Source organism: Anolis sagrei, chromosome 4, assembly GCF_037176765.1.
Source record: "Anolis sagrei isolate rAnoSag1 chromosome 4, rAnoSag1.mat, whole genome shotgun sequence".
Classification (NCBI taxonomy): Eukaryota; Metazoa; Chordata; class Lepidosauria; order Squamata; family Dactyloidae; genus Anolis; species Anolis sagrei.
Window position 1 is genome coordinate 172,536,402 of NC_090024.1, and position 17,164 is coordinate 172,553,565.

Consider the following 17,164-nt stretch of genomic DNA (forward strand, 5'->3'; position numbering starts at 1 on the left):
TTGCGTTTTCAGGGCTTATGTTATTCAGCTTTTTACAGCTGGAGCCGGATAATCGTTCTCAGCCAGGATGTTTGCTTATGACTCTGTGGAAATAATTCAAATGTCATAAAGATGTATGGTGGCTTCCTTGCAAGGAAGATAGGTGCAGGCAGATTTTGGTAGACTGTGTGGAAAGGCTAAAAATCCTGATATGGTTTGCAAGTTACCCACTCAAAAACACATTAAAATGGCTTGAATTATTTATTTTGTTTTAAAAAAATAAAGTTCTCTTTATTTTACACATGAAGTTGTTACACTTAACAAATGGACCTGTTTACATATGAGCCTGTTACACTAGTTTTATGGCACTGTGCCTTCATCCTTGTTCTTTCCTCTCAGCAGTTAATATACAGGATAATTAAAACAATACACACTAAATGCAAATCTCTCTTGCCTTCTAGCCAGTTATTTCTTGGTGTCCTTCCTACCTACCATAGCATTTTAGAGAAGCGAAATGTTTTAGTAAAACTCTTACAAAAAATAGGTCTCTCTTTACCCATCTTACAATTTCTAGAACATTAACAAATGCAGCTTTGAAATAACAACCTCCTCAAGATTATTTATGCACGCGTCAAAAAGAATTTTAAAAAATGGTGAAAATCCCAGTTATTGTTTGATGCCAAGTATTCATTTCCTAGCTTCTCGCTTTCTTTTCACTGTTCCTATGTTGACTCCTTCCTCTGCCTTCTATTACTAATACTGGGTTGTTGTGTATTTTCCAGGCTGTATGGCCATGTTCCAGAAGCATTCTCTCCTGATGTTTCACCTACATCTATGGTAGGCATCCTCAGAGCCTCTAAGAATGCCTGCCACAGATGCAGGTGAAACGTTAGGAGCGAATGCTTCTGGAACATGGCCATACAGCCCAGAAAACACAAAACAACCCAGTGTTTCCAGCTAGGAAAGCCTTCGACAATACATTATGAATACTGCACATTAGGAAGTTCACATACTGAGTTGTACCTAAAATCAATACTGCCTTTATACACATCATATTATACAGAATTAAAACACAAGGCTCTGGGGGAAGACGACTGAATTCATTAGCCTTCCCCTTCATATAATTACAAATAATATTTAAAAAAAATAATGTTAAAAGATTTTATATCATTACTAGATTTTATTACAAACAGCGTTTGCCTTTGTTGGAAAAAAATATCTCTCTAAAGGGCTATTTCCACATAGTAAACTGTATTCCAAAATAAGTGTGTTTTACTTTGTTTTACCTTACATCACATAAGGACTGGCCCAAAAGATTTCCCAAAAATGCTACATTTTCCCAATACCAAGAGTATTACATGATTAATATTATCCTACTCATTCAAGAAAGAGAAGAGGCACCATCCCTTGTTACATGATATGCTTTGGCCAGCCACACAGTTCCCTTCGGCATCAAACATTTCAGTTACTTTTTGTGGCTTTGCACAAATGTGCTAAGCGACAGTGCACCACTTTGCACTTGTGTACGAGTTTCAGGCTTGTGCTTTAAAGCGAATACGAGCGCTCGCACGGTCCTGCGGTAGGGTGCATTAATGAGACGGGAAGAGAGATGAAAAGCTTCTCGTTCAATATTTTCCGCCAGCGGGTGCCCAATCTGAAAACAGAAAGTAAGAAATGAGATCCTTACGTTTAATAAGGAGACTGACTGTTTGAAATCGGAGGCTGGTTCCTTAATCAGCTCAAATTCAAGGAAATCCACTTCACATCTTAAGTAAAACAGGAAGAGCAATTTAATTTCACTCCAGCAATTAAAGAACAAGGCACTGTGGTCAGCCACTTTTTGCCAACCCAACAGGAAACTAATCGGCAGCCAACCAGGGGTATCGGGTTCAAGTGCAATTATGAAGAAAGTGGTGTTGCCTCCAATAACACGCACTGATACGGGACACTTTTGATAGTGTTTCAAAACCAAGTCGAAAAACCAGCTCCTCGGTGCTCTCAATACTTGGCAGGGCTAACTGGCGGGGTTGTAAAGGGAAATGTAGACTCTGTGAGCAAGTGTAAGGAGGTGTAATTAAGAAAACAGAAAGGGATTTGCTAGATGTTAATTATGAAGTTATTGCTTCAACATGTGCCAAGCTATGCAATTTGGCACAGCTGAGACATCTAAATAAATTATATAGAAATAAATGAAAAGCAAGTACTGCTTACCAAAAAAGAGGTTTATTTCTCTTTTGCCCATTAGAGCTAAGGAATTCTATTGCTCGGGAGGATCCAGAAATGCAATGGTTACTATCCCCTTGCTTATTCCCCCTCTACTCTAGCTACAGCCATTTCCTGCTCTGACCTGTATCTTATATTGAAATTAAGCTTTTAGTGTGCAATTGAAAGCAATGTACTCCCCAAGAACACTCATCACACTGCTTGTGTAAGATTGTGAATCTAAAATGCAATGTCCAAAGCTTACTGCACCAATGTGTTTGAATATCTTCTGTATTGGCCATAAGAAAAGCCATAATGAATCCGAACAAGGCCTCAGCATGCTGTTCCCACAGTAGTCAACCAAATATCAATGGGAAACTCAGAAGTAGGGCATACGTGAAACAGCTCCCCCTCCTCTGTTCTAGTTCCCCAGCCATTGATTTACAGAGACCTTTTGCTTCAAGTACTAAAGGGAATGTATATCCCTCATGACTACTAGTCAAAGATAAGAAGCAGGTAGAGAAGAGGTAGCAGCCTCAGGATGTTGAAAAAGATGGATATATTCTTACAAACATCCCACCATGTTTCAGTCTAAAAATATTAAATAGCCTGCTTTGGAGGAGTTCCACTTTCAAACTGACTGCAGGGATCGCAAAAAGAGTGTTTCCAATGCCTAGGCCTGGCAACCAAGGCCCCATATTTCTGGTACTAAAGGGAATATATATTCATCATGGCTACCAGCCAGAGATAGACACATTCCCAATGAGCTTGCTCAATCCCCTTTAAAGCTGCACAAGTTGGCAGCCAGAGCTACTAATCTACAATAATGAAGTCCAGGGATAACTATAATGCAGTGTGTAGAAAATACTTTCTTTTATCAATCCCAAATCTCCCATCACTCCGTTTCAATGGATGGCCCTGAATTATTTAGAGTTAGTGAGATTCGAGGGGGGAAGTTTTTAGATGTATTTTAATACATTTATGTTTGATGATATCAAGGGTATAACTTTTCTTTTCATACTTTTTTTAATGCCTTTGCATTGTTTTAACTTATATTGTGTCATATTAGTTGTTTGCTGTCTTAAGTCCCTAGATTGGGAAAAAATGGGAAAAAGTAAAAAAGTAAATTATTTTTTTATGAGAGGTAGAAAATATCTCCTATCTACTTAATCCATGCCATATGTAACTTTATATAATTCTTTCATATGTATATGCTTAACAATCTCAACTGTTAGAATCCTTTCTCAAGGGAGCTGATTATGTCCAGCTGTTGCCACCTAGTTTATTGACCCATGGCAGTTTCTTAGAATGGAATGCATGACAAGGAGAAAGCAAGGAACAGGAAAGTTGTGCCCAATGACAGTGGCTAATAGACATCCAATCTGTTTTTGGCATGTCAGCTCTGCCAATTTTCAGCAGTGTGGTTTTAGAATTGTCACCAGGGAAGACCACATAACAAGGGGAACAAAAACACTGGTGAAGATGCCTTGCAGCGTTGTCTATCTCTGATGTACATGTTTGTATATAGATGATAACAACCTGCCTCAAACTTGCGTGTTCAGTCTGTCGCTGAAAAGAGAACACATTCTGTAAGTGTGTACTACTGAACAAATGTAGACAACAGTGAGAGAGGACAGCATCCAACTTAAAAGTGATTAGAACATTTGTATAAAAGCAATGGGCCAGTAGTCTTCCTAGGAGTGTGAGTTTCACGGCCGACCATTAGCTCTGTAGCAGAAATGGCTCATAATTTTCTGACCAGAGTCAACAACGCCTCTGAACACTCCTCCTAAATTGTGCTTTGCAATTCTAGAGTGCCTTGACATGTGATTTAAGGATAATTAATGAATACATTAAAGGATAATTATTGTAGAGTTTAATATAGCTGGCAAACTGATCATTAAAGCTTAGAGAGAATTCGTGTTATGTTCATTACTTAAGGATACCACAGGGATCTAATGTTTACCACCACTTTGTACACTATTGACCCTCACTGTAGGTTCTCACAATAAACTTTGATTTACTAATACTTAATTATGGATAGAAGGATTTGCCTGAAATATTGAACATCTAAGAGGCTAAAGATATAGCACATAAAAGAACCAAGAATACATTTCCATGCCTTCCTTTCATTCCATCAATTCCCAGAATAACATGTTGTTTACATATTGGCCATACAAACTGGATGATCCTGGATCAAGGCTTTGCAAATCTGGGCTGCCATTCTGGGAAATGCAGACTTGGATTAATCACTGCTATCTATGTTTTCTTACATTCAAGAACACAATAAGATACACCCATATCCACAGATTCTGCATCCACTGATTCTTCATCCATGGCTTCCACCATCCACGGCATTAACATTTTCATCCCAAAAAGTGAAAAAATTTCCTTTAGTTGTGTCATAAGGACACCATTTTATTACACCATTATATATAACAGGATTTAAGCACCCATGGATTTTGGTATTCAAAGGTTCCTGGAACCAACCCAATCAGGTCCCAAGAGCCCACTGGATTCTCAAATATCTCAATAACAAGACTGCCTCTGAAAATATCTTGGAAACTTCCATTGTTTCAAAACACAGCTGTCAACTAGCCATCTGGGATTGGCCAGGAGAAAATGTCTTATCAGGTCTTTAAACTACCCCTGTTGCTGTTGGTCTTTTCCCAAAAGAAATTCAAAGTGACAGTGATCACTTGCAAAGCTTTAAATACATTGGGTTCCTGTAATATAAAGGACCATCTTCTACTATATATATCTATTCTATGTTATAATTATCAGAGGCCCCTATACCCACCTTCTGAAAACAGGCAGGTGGAAATTACCAGATGTATATGGCATGATCTCTGCTGTGAGGATCATTAGCAACCTAATCTGTATTTTCAGTATTGGCCTCCCAGCAGGTCACTGAATAAGACACTAAAGAATACTTTTTATTTGTAGTTAGGAATGTACAAAAATGCTCCTATAAAACCACTTCAATCCAACTGTTTTATTTATTTACAATGGCCATATACATCCATTCAGATTACAGGGCTGCATTTTGGTGGAGATTACTTTAGGATAATAATATCACATTTGGGATAAATACCCCTCTACAATAAATTCCTGGGATCAAAGTTTACAGCGACTAACCAATAAAAGAATCTTGGGATCCATAGCACGCAGCTTGATGAAAATGTTAATCTAACGTGTGACTCCCACTAAAATAAACAAGCCAGAATGGGAACTAAAGATAAAACTACTAATACTACAGTGCCCTTATCATACTGTCCATCTAGCAATCATATCAGGAATACATGCCTAAAGTAATACTGGAAAGGGAGCAAAATGATTGCTAGACTACACTAGATGGAAAGATCATAACATTTGGGACTAAAAGATGAATGAGTAAAGACATGATGCAAATGTATAAAATAATGAATGGTGTATGATTTTCCCTCCCTCTTTTACGATACTAGAACCAGAGAAAATTCACTGAAAAACATGGTAAGATCAAGAAATGATAAAAGGAACGGCTTCTTTACATATTACATAGGTGGACTGTGGAACTCACTGTCACAAGATGTTGTTTATGCCTGTCAAGTTTTAACAGGGGCTTGGATAAATTCCTGAAGATGGGGCCCTCAATGGCAACTAGTCAATATGCCTCTGTATATCAGTTACTGAGGAGGATGGCATGGGCACAACAATTGTGCTCATGTGCTTTTTGGGAAACTGTTCAGCCACTGGATGAACAAAACGTTAGAATAGACTGGTCTTTGGCCTGATCCAGCTTAACTCCCCTTATTACTGAAATAATTATTTTTAGTTGTGATAGTTGAGATATTATGCACCTATAGAAATGACTTTTGCTCTACCTGGTCTAGGCTGCATCTTTACATGTCTCCCAACATTAATAAATATGGTACAACTGTCAATATTTTTCTTCTTTTTATGCAGTTCTTCATTCCCTGTCTTTTTCACACACTGAGTCACACCCAGAGATTCATTTCACCTATCTAACATGCATACTAGAAATCTCTTCATCCAATCTTCAGTATCTGGTGTTTGCCACTGCTTTAGTTTCTTTCTCTAGCAGATTTATTTAACAAAAATAGGCAAGAACAAGGGCTGAGCTACTGTCACAACAGTTATTTATGTACATTATGTAAAATGTAAAACAAACCAATTGTTTTTTAAAAAACCCTCTGTGGTCACAATTTAAATGTTACTTCTCAACTTTATTGCCTTTTGGAATAATGACAACAGACTAATTTATTTTTGTAAATAAAAATATTTTTCATACAAAAACATTTTTAAAATATTAACAACACATAAAATTTACCTCACACTCCAAAGCTTCAGAGAGCATCTTCTGTGCATTCTGACGGAGTTTCTCTGTTTTGGGGTCACTCCTCACTTCTATCGAGGGTCTGTCTGAATGGTCCTTAATAAATGTCCTCCACTCAGAATACACCTCCTTGGCAAGAGCAGCAACATCTTTGTCTGGATGCTTACGCATCTTATTCACTGTATGACCTTGCAGAAATGAAAGATAAATGGATTCTGAATGCATAATGTATAGGATTATAGTAACACAGTACCTTGTTAACCTGAGTGGAAGATCTGAAGACTTATAACATTATTTTACACACACACAACTAGGAGCCAAATGCTGTGATAAAGAATAGCAGCAGCCCAGAGAAAAAAGCCTAAATTTTGAGGTATTGATATTTAGCTCCTTTGACAGCTATTTCCAGAATGATTATCTCTGCTATTGGCCATTGATTCAGAGGGGCAGCTGGAACATCTGAAGTCTGTGGAAAGTTTGTTCTATAAACTGCATTAGGAACTCCTCTTAGTAGAAGTAGTTTAAATGCTGCAAATAAATACAGGTATATAGATATAGATATATCTATCTGTTACTGTATTACATAAAAAGATTGAATGTATTTCTACCAAATTTTAATCTATATATTTATTATTTATTTTGGAAATATAAATATTATCATACAATGTACAAAAACAATAATCCCCCCAGACTTATATCATTATATATCAATTTAAGCTAGTTTCTCCCATTCTCCCCATTGCAAAACAACAACAATAGAATAGAAATTATTTTAATATAGACAACATTTACTTGAAGTGGCCATGCAGCATCCCAATTATTTTTTCATTCAAATGGAATAGTATGTTTGGCAGCTGATCTGAGGGAGGTGCTCTCTCAAAGACAACTGAAATAAATGTGCAATATAAGGAACACCCAAAGAGATAGGCAGACATCCTCCACAGAAGTTGAAACGGAATGGTTTTTAATAATGGTTAATTATTCTCTTAGGAGCACTAGGCACTAACACTAATAAGTACCATATATACTCTAGTTTAAGCCGACCCAAATATAAGCTGAGGCACCTAATTTTACCACAGAAAACTGGGAAAGCGTATTGATTCGAGTATAAGCCTAGGGTGGGAAATGCAGCAGTTACTCATAAATTTCAAAATAAAAATAGATGTCAAAAATTACATTAATTGAGGCATCAGTAGGTTAAATGTTTTTTTAATATTTACTGTATTTCAAAGAAATACGGTAAACTAGCTCTGTAAGTGGAAAAATAAGGTCAACAAAAACAATTTGGTATTAACAATAACTTAACAACAACAACAACAACAACTTCATTTGTATCCCACCCTATGCCCCCATGAGGACTCAGGCTGGCTTCAAACATAGTAACAGGCAAACATTCAGTGGCTATATAAACAATGCAGAACTAGATATAGATCTATAATTATATATACTAATTTTCACATATACATTTCCCCTGAAATGTTTGCAAATCCTCTCTCTATATATGTGCATTTCCCTCCTACAATATTTACAATTCCTAAATATATATCCTTATATCTATCTAGACATCTCTCTCTATATATGTGTGTGTGCATTTCCCCTGCAATATTTGCAAACCCTATATATCTATATTCGTATCTATATAGAAATGTCTATATATATTTGTGTATGCATTTCCACTGTAATATCTGAAAGCCCTATCTATATCTATATCTATCTATCTATCTATCTATCTAGACATCTATCTATAGATAATTATATCTAAATAAAATTTGCAAAGACTTGCAAGCATGTGAGATGAAAATTAATATATAAAATTAAAGTATATAGATAGATACAAATAATATATAGGTACATAGGGATTGCAAAGGCTTGCAATATATTTGTAGGATATGTATCTGTTGGAGAGATTAACAAATATTTCAGAGGAAAATGCTTTTTATCGGATTAATGGATGTTCCTGACTTGCAAGGGCTTCTTTCCCTCAATGGCCTCCAGGCTCCAAAAAAGTGTTGAAAAACTTGACTTATCTTTGAGTATATATATGGTACATAAATATTGTGAATGTAAGCTTTTTAGAGGCAGAGATGGGAAAAATGTAGAAGTCTTTTCAAAAGTGCCTGAAAGAACTTTTTTTCTGGGGCTAGTCATATTTAAGTTAACATTATTTTAAAACATTGTCAAAAATATTTTTAAAGGGACCACTTCAAAAATGTTTCAGTTTATTCCCACCAAACATGGTGCATACTTCCAGAGAAAAATTAAAATTCTTTACCTATTTTTGTTGAACGTAAAACTTCCTTGGAGGGTATTTTCTTCTTTAATTCCATTAAGGCCTCTATTAGGTTCTCCTTAGGCTGCTCTGAAAGCTCTAGCATAGCTTTCCATCTTTTTATATCTTCAACAACCACAACTCTCTAGAAGGGAGAATCATCATTAGGAGACAGAATAGACAGAAGTACTTATTGCAAATAAATTTATTGCGCTTTGTGTCATCTAATGCAACTGTTATTGAGCTATAAATTATTGATGATGACAGGCAGTCACGTACAGAGAACTTGATAATCCAAACAGATGAATGCTTGTTTCACAGCAAGTCTCTGATGTAAAGCAAGTGAGCAAGATCTAGAAAGCAAAATCAACTCATTAGCCTGCCAGCTTCAATTCACTTACTATTCTGAAATGAGTGTTTTAAGCAGGCATTCCTTATTTTTTTTTTTTTTAGAGTTCTACTAAACTCCATGGGCTGGTAGTGAAAGAAGGGAATAAGAAAGCCTACTTGCCCCCGTTCTCTTTAGTGGATGGGATGCCTGGCTCTCAGGCCACTCGAATTGAATCCTTAACAAATCTTTAAATCCTTCTGATTGGGCAAAGGTTTGGGAGAATGGAATAGTGTATATAGATAAAACTAGCAAGGAGGCAAAGGGGGTTGTTTTGTATATATTCAAGTAATTTCTGACTTACGATAGCCCTAATGAAAAACCGATCACAGAGTTTTCTTACCAGAATTTATTCAGAGAGGGTTTGCTTTCTACCTTTCGGAGATGTTTTTAAACAACTGACTTTAAAGTAGATGTAACTGTTTTCACTGTTTGTACATATTTACAGTTATTTTATGTTCAGCATGGAATGCTTGCCGTATAAATGCTGTGCTCCACCCTGAGTCCCCTTTGGGGGGAAAGTGTGACTTACCCAAAGTCACCCAGTGTGTTTCCATAGCTAAGCAAGGATTGAAAAAAGTTAGAAGAAATTAAGGTGCCTACTATACTTGCCACAAGCTTTTAAAGTACAAAGTTTTTAAGACCAAGCTAAGAGGTGCTGTGTTTTATGCAATTTAATTGAGTTAACAATTTTATTGGTTTTAACTATGCATTTGTAATATTCCTATATTGAATTCTATTTTAATGTTTATATGTTTAGGTGATAATTGACACATTCTTATGATTCTTAGTCTTAGCCATTTTGTGTCTCCTTTGGGAGAGAAAAAGTGGGATATAAATATATTGGAGGAGGAAGAAAAGAGGAAGAGTTATTCTTAAACCTAAATTTCCAGTCTTCCTTTCAGTTTTGGTTTGGCTAAAATCTCCTTCAAATGTCCCATCTTTATATGTTTCTCCAAATATGAGCCAGTGTCCCAATAGCGAATTTTGATAATATTAAGCTGATCCGACACCATCACAATTCACTTTTGTGTTGTTGTGAAGATCGAAATTCTGTTTTAACTATGCAGCAACTAAAATCTTCCACAAAATCTACCTTGTGAGCAGTGCTGCCCCAGTCTTCCCACCCTCCCCTCAACATGGCAATTTCTGTGTCATCAGAGAATGGAGGGAATTAAATGAGGATACTTCTATCTATTCTCCTATAGCAGGACACGCTGCAAGAATGTCATCAACAGAGCATTGTGAAAATCCATAAAAGTCCCTATGGACGTCTCAAATGTGGCCATTTTGTATTGTCAAGAGAGTGGAGGGAATCAATTAGGACAGTTCAGTCTATTCTCCTATAGCAAGACACAATGCAAGGATTGTCATAAACAGAGTATCCTGAAAGCCCACAGAAGTCCCTGAGGTTGTCAACCACAGCACATCCAGCCAAAGCAAAATACAGGCAGCCCCCAAGTTACACACAGAATAGATTCTGTAAATTTGTTCTTAAGTTCAATTTGTATGTAAGTTGGAATAGGTACATTTTAAGCATTTGATAGCATAGGGAAGGGTTAGCAACACTGTGGTGTTTGTCTTGCTGTCTGTGCCCCTGTTCAGAAAATTTTCCCTCACTTTCTGTCCCTGTGTTATTTGGATTTTGAAAAACTTGGCTTGTTCGAGAAACAAGGATTGGTGAGAAAGCTTCAATGGAGACACCTTTTTGTCCATGAAAACTCTTCCAGGGGTGAATTTCCCTTCTGATGGGTAGATTTATTTCACTTCCTCGTCTCACCCCTGGTCTTAATTATAAATCATTTGTAAGCCAGATGTCTGTAACTTGGACACTGCCTGATTGTCCTCACTGATTCCCCTGCTCTATTACAATACGGAAATGTCTGTGTTGTAGAAGCTGTACTATAAATAAATTGAGCCTAGGGAGCTGTTCAGCAGAGGAACTTTCTGCTCCGGAGTGTGGTGGAGGCGGCTCCTTCTTTGGCAGCTTTCAAGCAGAGGCTGTCCTGCAGTTGCAGTCCCCAAAACTCAGTTTGGGCTGCAGTTCAAACTGAGTTTTGGGGACTGCAACTGAAGGACAGCTCTAGTATACAGTATGTGGCAGCTACAGTATATGATATATGTTACTAAATGCTTTAGCAACACTTAATAGTTCACTGTGTGACATTTAGTTAAGGATTCTGTCATCGTGACTTCAAAATACCGCCCTTCATTTGTCATTTATGTTTCAGAGTTCTGGTTGTCCTACATTTCTCTGAAAATAGCTTCTGTATTGTTATTTCTATCCTCAGAACCTGTTTGAAGTACAAATTAGTTATGTGGAATGCAAGAAAAACTGTAAAAGATTACATGATGCCTTTAAAACCTTTTTTAGAATTTGTTTATCTTCTGTAAGAAATCTTACCTTCAGAGACTCTATAGTGACTTGCTTGTAAGTTTTTTCTCCCCATTCTTTCTTCTTTGGTTGGCCTTGAGTTTTGGATGTTCGTATAACAAACTTATCCATGACTCAATTCTGAAACAGGTAAGAAACATACTTCTCTGTAGAAGGGGAAATTATTTGTTTGTTTATTTACACTATTTCTATCCCACCCATATCAGCCCAAAAGCGACTTATAAGATCTGAAGTTGATATTTACTATGCAGTTAAAAAGCACAGTGGCTATTAACCTGAAGATATAATGGAAATAAGAAAGGAGAGTTGGAAAGGAAAAGGCTTCTGTGCTCTGTAATGGCCATTTTGGGATAAGGTCACAGACCATCAGAGTGTCTGGATTATAAATATATTATTGTAGAAAGCATACCTATGATACATTAAATATAGGTTGTTGTACATAGCATACATATGATCTGTTCACCAGATCATAAGCATTCTAACCAACAGAAACAATAGGTTGGTGTAGATTTATGGTTAAATTCCTCAAACAAAGGTGTGAGGTTTGGAGTCATGCCTTCCACTCTTGGCATTCAACTCCCAAGGACAGTTATTACCAGGAGTTCTCCACTCTTTTTTTTGTCAATCAGTGAGTGTGTGTCAAAGTATATATGTTTGTTTGTCTTCCCACAAAGGCTGTTGCTACAAGAAATGGGTTTTTGTGATATCCCTGGGAAAGAAAGGTGATATGTATATGAGAAGGAAGGAGAGAGCCACAAAGAGAGCCTTGTTGCCATGGAGACATTGTGAAGTAGGTCTTCTTAAAGTTGGAGAAGGGAGAAAGGGGAGAGGGGGGAAAGAAAGGGAAGGATGGCAGGGAAAAAGAAGGGAAAGGAGGAAGAAAGAAAAAGAAGGGAAGGAAAAGAAAGAGGAAAGGATATGAGGGGAGGGAAAGAGAAGAAGGGATAAAAGCCAGTGTATAACACAATGGAAAGAAAAATGGTGAATAGGATCAGAACTGTAACTGGAAACTATCTATGCTATGTTAGTTAAAGGAAAGATGACACTGCCGTATTGTTCATAAAGCAAAAAAATCAAAAAGCAGAATTAAGTCGAGAGCCAGCATTGGTGCATGGTTTCAGCCCTGAACTATGGCTCAGTCACAGAAACCCAGAAGAAAACAAAGGTAATTCCCTCTGAACAGATCTTGCCAAGAAATCCCTGTGATAGGTTTCGCCTGAGGGACTGAAGGCACACATCAATAACTAAAATTAACAGGTTCTTTTTCTGAACCCTCAGCAGTCACCTTTCTTTCAACGTCATTGTTATAAACTGATGTTTGCTTTTCTTTGTATATTTTTCCATTTTGTTGTTGCATCACTGGGTTGCTGTGAGATTTCTGGGCTGTTTGGTCATGTTCCAGGAGCATTCTCTCTAAATGTTTCACCTGCATCTATGGCAGGCATCCTCAGAGGTTATGAGATCTGTTGGAAACTAGGCGAGTGAGGTTTACACACAACCTCTGAGGAGGTTGTGTGTAAACCTGCCATAGATGTAGGCAAAATGTCAGGAGACAATGCTTCTGGAACATGGCCATACAGCTCGGAAAAGTCACAGTCTTTCTAGTTTGGAAAGGTGCCTTCAGTCCCAGTTCTGGGAAATGATATTGTTGCGAACCTTCAAGTCACTTCTGATTTATGGCAACTCTGAGACAAATCTATCACAGCATTCAAAGCAGAATATATACACATCCTCTGTGGGTTGAACATTCCTTTTCTGGAATGCTTGGAATTTGAAACTATGAATAAGAAATGCTCAATTTCTACTTATACATTGTGGGTCAAAAGTCACAAAGAAATTGTAGTATGTAATGACTCCTTTATTTTCTTGTTATTAAATTTACAGTCTCATGGCATCATTATACACAAGAAATAGGTCTACATTACATTATGTGTAAAATAGTGTTTATTTTTATTTGCAAAAACATCAGGTGCCTTTGTGACATGTGTCCCATCCTATGCATGAGCAGAACCCAAAACCAGTTTTTAATGCAGATTAAAATGGGAACACGAACATAAATAAAAACAAATTAAATAAACCATCACACGAAAAACAAAGGCCAAATGGGAAAAAGAACAATACATACACACAGTAAAAGACCATTTCAAGCAACCAGTTAATATCCCATAGGTATACCTGTGTTGCTTTTGGTGTTGTATTGTTTTGAATGTTGTTCACCTCTTTGGGTCTCTTTTTAGAGGGGGAAAAAGCAAGATAACCACAACACAGCATACCTGTTGAACTGTTTCCTGTTCCAAGGAGCTGTTAAAGGCATAAAAGTCCAATCCTGGGACATATATTATTTAAAGGCAAAAAAAGATGAGGGGCGACACTCCAACAGGCTGCCCAGACTAAAGGGGCGAAGCTGGGCCTTTCAATGGGAGATCAAACATCCCCCTGGCTGTAGTTCCCAGGCGCCTCTCTTCCCAGCCGCTTGGACTGCATTTCCCGACAACCCTTGCGCCACACAGTTTTCCGGGCCTGAGACGTCATCTTCTTTTCCAATCCCCGCCCACAATCTTGATCCTAGAGATAGCAAAATATAGAACACTCCCAAATAAAAATGGAAATTTCCTGGTTTGGGGTTTTTTTTTGCTCTTTCTTCCCAATTTTTAACTAAACTGTTTTAATTGTTTCTTATCCCTTTAAGATTGTGTTGGAATATTTGAATGCTGTAATAGTCAAGTGTTAAACAGATGGTGTACTTCCACACTAAGGAATACAATTTGACACCACTTTAACTGCTATGGCTCAATGCCATATATGGAATGCCAAGACTTTTGGCCTTCTCTGCCAAAGAGGCCTAATGCCTCACCAAACTACAAATTCCAATGTTAAGGCAGGACTTCCTTTAAACTAAGGAACTGTGGCACAGCTGGCTGGGAGTCAGCTGCATTAAGATCACTATTGGACAAAAGGTCATGAATTCGAAGCCAGCCTGGGTCAGAGTGAGCTTCTGACCAATTTGTGTAGCTTGCTGTCGACCTTTGCAACCCGAAAGACAGTTGCATCTGTCAAGTAGGAAATGTAGGTACCATGTATGTGGGGAGGCTAACGTAACTCATTTACGTCGCCATAAAAATCTCCAGCAAGCATGAAAAGAATGAGGAACTACTTCATCAGTGCCACAAATGGATGGTGAAGCGACAGCACCCCTGGTGGCCAGAATATCCTCATAAAAAAGCTGGAATGTTAAGTAGCCTCTGTGTGTCTGTCTATATATGTTGTGTGTCTATGGCATTGAATGTTTGAGTCCCCTGCGGGGTGAGAAGGGCAGAATATAAATACTGCAAATAAATAAATAAATAAATAATATTCCTGGCCTTGTTTCCCAATTAAGATCTGGCATGAGGAGATTATAAATTACAGAAGTTTTATTACTGCAGTAGAAAATGGGTGCCTTCTGGAACACCCTGGTGTACCACACCGAACAAAGAAAATGGTGGCAACAGCTATCAGACAATCACACAAAAACACACTAACATACTTTTCTTCTAGGCCCATCCCTCTGCTCCTCCCAGTTCCACCTCCTGGTTATCCCTCCCAGCTGCAGCACTGAGCATGCCCCTGATTCTTCAGACTGAGCCCTATTGTTTATTCAGAGCTTGCAACTGTCATATACTGTTATTATACTGTGAAATTATACTGTTTAGTTTAGCACCACCTGATACCCGTCGGGAAGTAGGAGCCAGTAATGAAAAACACAAGCCATTGACATCTCTGGCCCATCCTCTGTTCGGATTTCACCCAGCATGCCAATGCCTTAAATCAAGAAACAGCTTCCTAAGATCTACAGAGATACTCATAGCAACGCCTCAGCAAGTGAGAGTCCAAAAATGGCAGGTTAAAACCCGGAACCTCAATAAAACCCCCTTCTGGCCAGACAGAAGACTGGGCGACTTGGAAGACGCTGAACAGACTGCGCTCTGATACCATGAGATGCAGAGACAATCTTTAGAAATGGGGCTACCAAGTGGAGTCCACAACATGCAAGTGTAGAGAATAGCAAAGCACAGACGACCTACTACAATGCAGTCTGAGTCCTGCCACATGCACAATGGAGGAACTTCTTACAACGAAACCAGAGGAACTCCAAGTGGCCAGCTTCTGGTCAAAGGAAATCTATCTAACATCAAGTTTTTAACTTTGTTTGTGGTCTTTTCAATACATTGTAACTGTATTCTCAATTTGCTTCCGACACAGTAATAAAATGTCTTGTCTTTATCTGTTACTTCCCAAGCTGAATTTAGCCTTGACTTGAATGAGTCCTGAATGTCTCTTTGTTTGCAAAGCCTTTCTCTTGATGTAGTGCTGAACCACATTTCAAAATTACCATTAATGCAGAAATTATCCTTCTAACAATTATCAAAAATGATATTTCAGCCAGGTGCATCTTCATCAGAATAACAAAGCATTCATGACAGTTAAAGTGATTTCAACCTGCATTGATCCTACAGTGTTATGGACCTCATCACACTCTATCCACTTTAAATCCGGTTGCTGCCTCCTGTAGAATTCTGAGCTTTATAGTTTATAGTTTGAACTGCCCTACCAAAGAGATCCAGGGCCCTCCTAAACTACAAATCCCAGAATTCTGCAGAAAACAGCAAGTGGGTAGATGCTCTAGTGCAGGCATGGGCAAACTTTGGCCTTCCAGGTGTTTTGGACTTCAGTAGGCTGTTAGGTGCCAGGAAAACTCGCTGTGTATAACAAACACTCTCTTCCAACAACCTAAAAGACGGCTTTACACATGGACTTCACCAGATGGTCAGCACCGAAATCAGATTGACTACATCCTTTGCAGCCAAAGGTGGCGGACATCCATCCAGTCGGTGAAAACAAGACCTGGGGCTGACTGTAGCTCAGATCATGAACTTCTTATTGCTCAATTTAGAATAAAACTAAAGAGATCAGGGAAAATACACAGACCAGTTAGATATGATCTCACTAACATTCCTAACGAATATACAGTGGAAGTGAAGAACAGATTTGAAGGACTAGATTTAGTAAACAGAGTCCCAGAGGAACTATGGACAGAAGTCCGCGACATTGTTCAGGAGACGGCAACAAAGTACGTCCCAAAGAAAAAGAAAACCAAGAAGGCAAAATGGTTGTCTACTGGGACACTGGAAGTAGCCCAAGAAAGGAGGAAAGCAAAAGGAAACAGTGATAAGGGGAGATATGCCCAGTTAAATGCTCAATTCCAGAGGTTAGCCAGAAGAGATAAGGAACTATTTTTAAATAAGCAATGCATGGAAGTGGAAGAAGACAACAGAATAGGAAGGACAAGAGACCTCTTCCAGAAAATTAGAAACATTGGAGGTAAATTTCAGGCAAAAATTGGTATAATAAGAAACAAAGATGGCAGAGACCTAACAGAAGCTGAAGAGATCAAGAGAAGGTGGCGAGACTATACAGAAGATCTGTATAGGAAGGATAATAATATTGAGGATAGCTTTGACGGTGTGGTGAATGAATTAGAACCAGACATCCTGAGGAGTGAGGTTGAATGGGCCTTAAGAAGCATTGCTAACAACAAGGCAGCAGGAGACGACG

The 17,164-nt window shown here is 38.1% G+C and overlaps 1 protein-coding gene across 1 annotated transcript; it reads right to left on the minus strand.

The window, feature by feature from the left end:
- Positions 1 to 221: 221 nt before the first annotated feature.
- TCEANC2 (transcription elongation factor A N-terminal and central domain containing 2) lies at positions 222 to 14,073 on the minus strand. Its single transcript, XM_060773554.2, has 5 exons — positions 13,843 to 14,073; positions 11,579 to 11,689; positions 8,790 to 8,931; positions 6,512 to 6,705; positions 222 to 1,633 (listed from the first exon to the last, which is right to left on the minus strand). Exons 2-5 carry the CDS (start codon positions 11,678 to 11,680, stop codon positions 1,445 to 1,447), a joined length of 627 nt encoding a protein of 208 aa, XP_060629537.2. The 5' UTR covers positions 11,681 to 11,689; positions 13,843 to 14,073; the 3' UTR covers positions 222 to 1,444.
- Positions 14,074 to 17,164: the final 3,091 nt, after the last annotated feature.

Excerpts from the sequence above, each read along its gene's own strand:
- TCEANC2 (XM_060773554.2), bottom strand. The coding sequence starts at position 11,680 with ATGGATAAGTTTGTTATACGAACATCCAAAACTCAAGGCCAACCAAAG. Across the intron at positions 8,932-11,578 it reads TCACTATAGAGTCTCTGAAG|AGAGTTGTGGTTGTTGAAGA; the intron begins GTAAGATTTCTT and ends TCTCCCTTCTAG. Across the intron at positions 1,634-6,511 it reads CTGAAGCTTTGGAGTGTGAG|ATTGGGCACCCGCTGGCGGA; the intron begins GTAAATTTTATG and ends TTCTGTTTTCAG.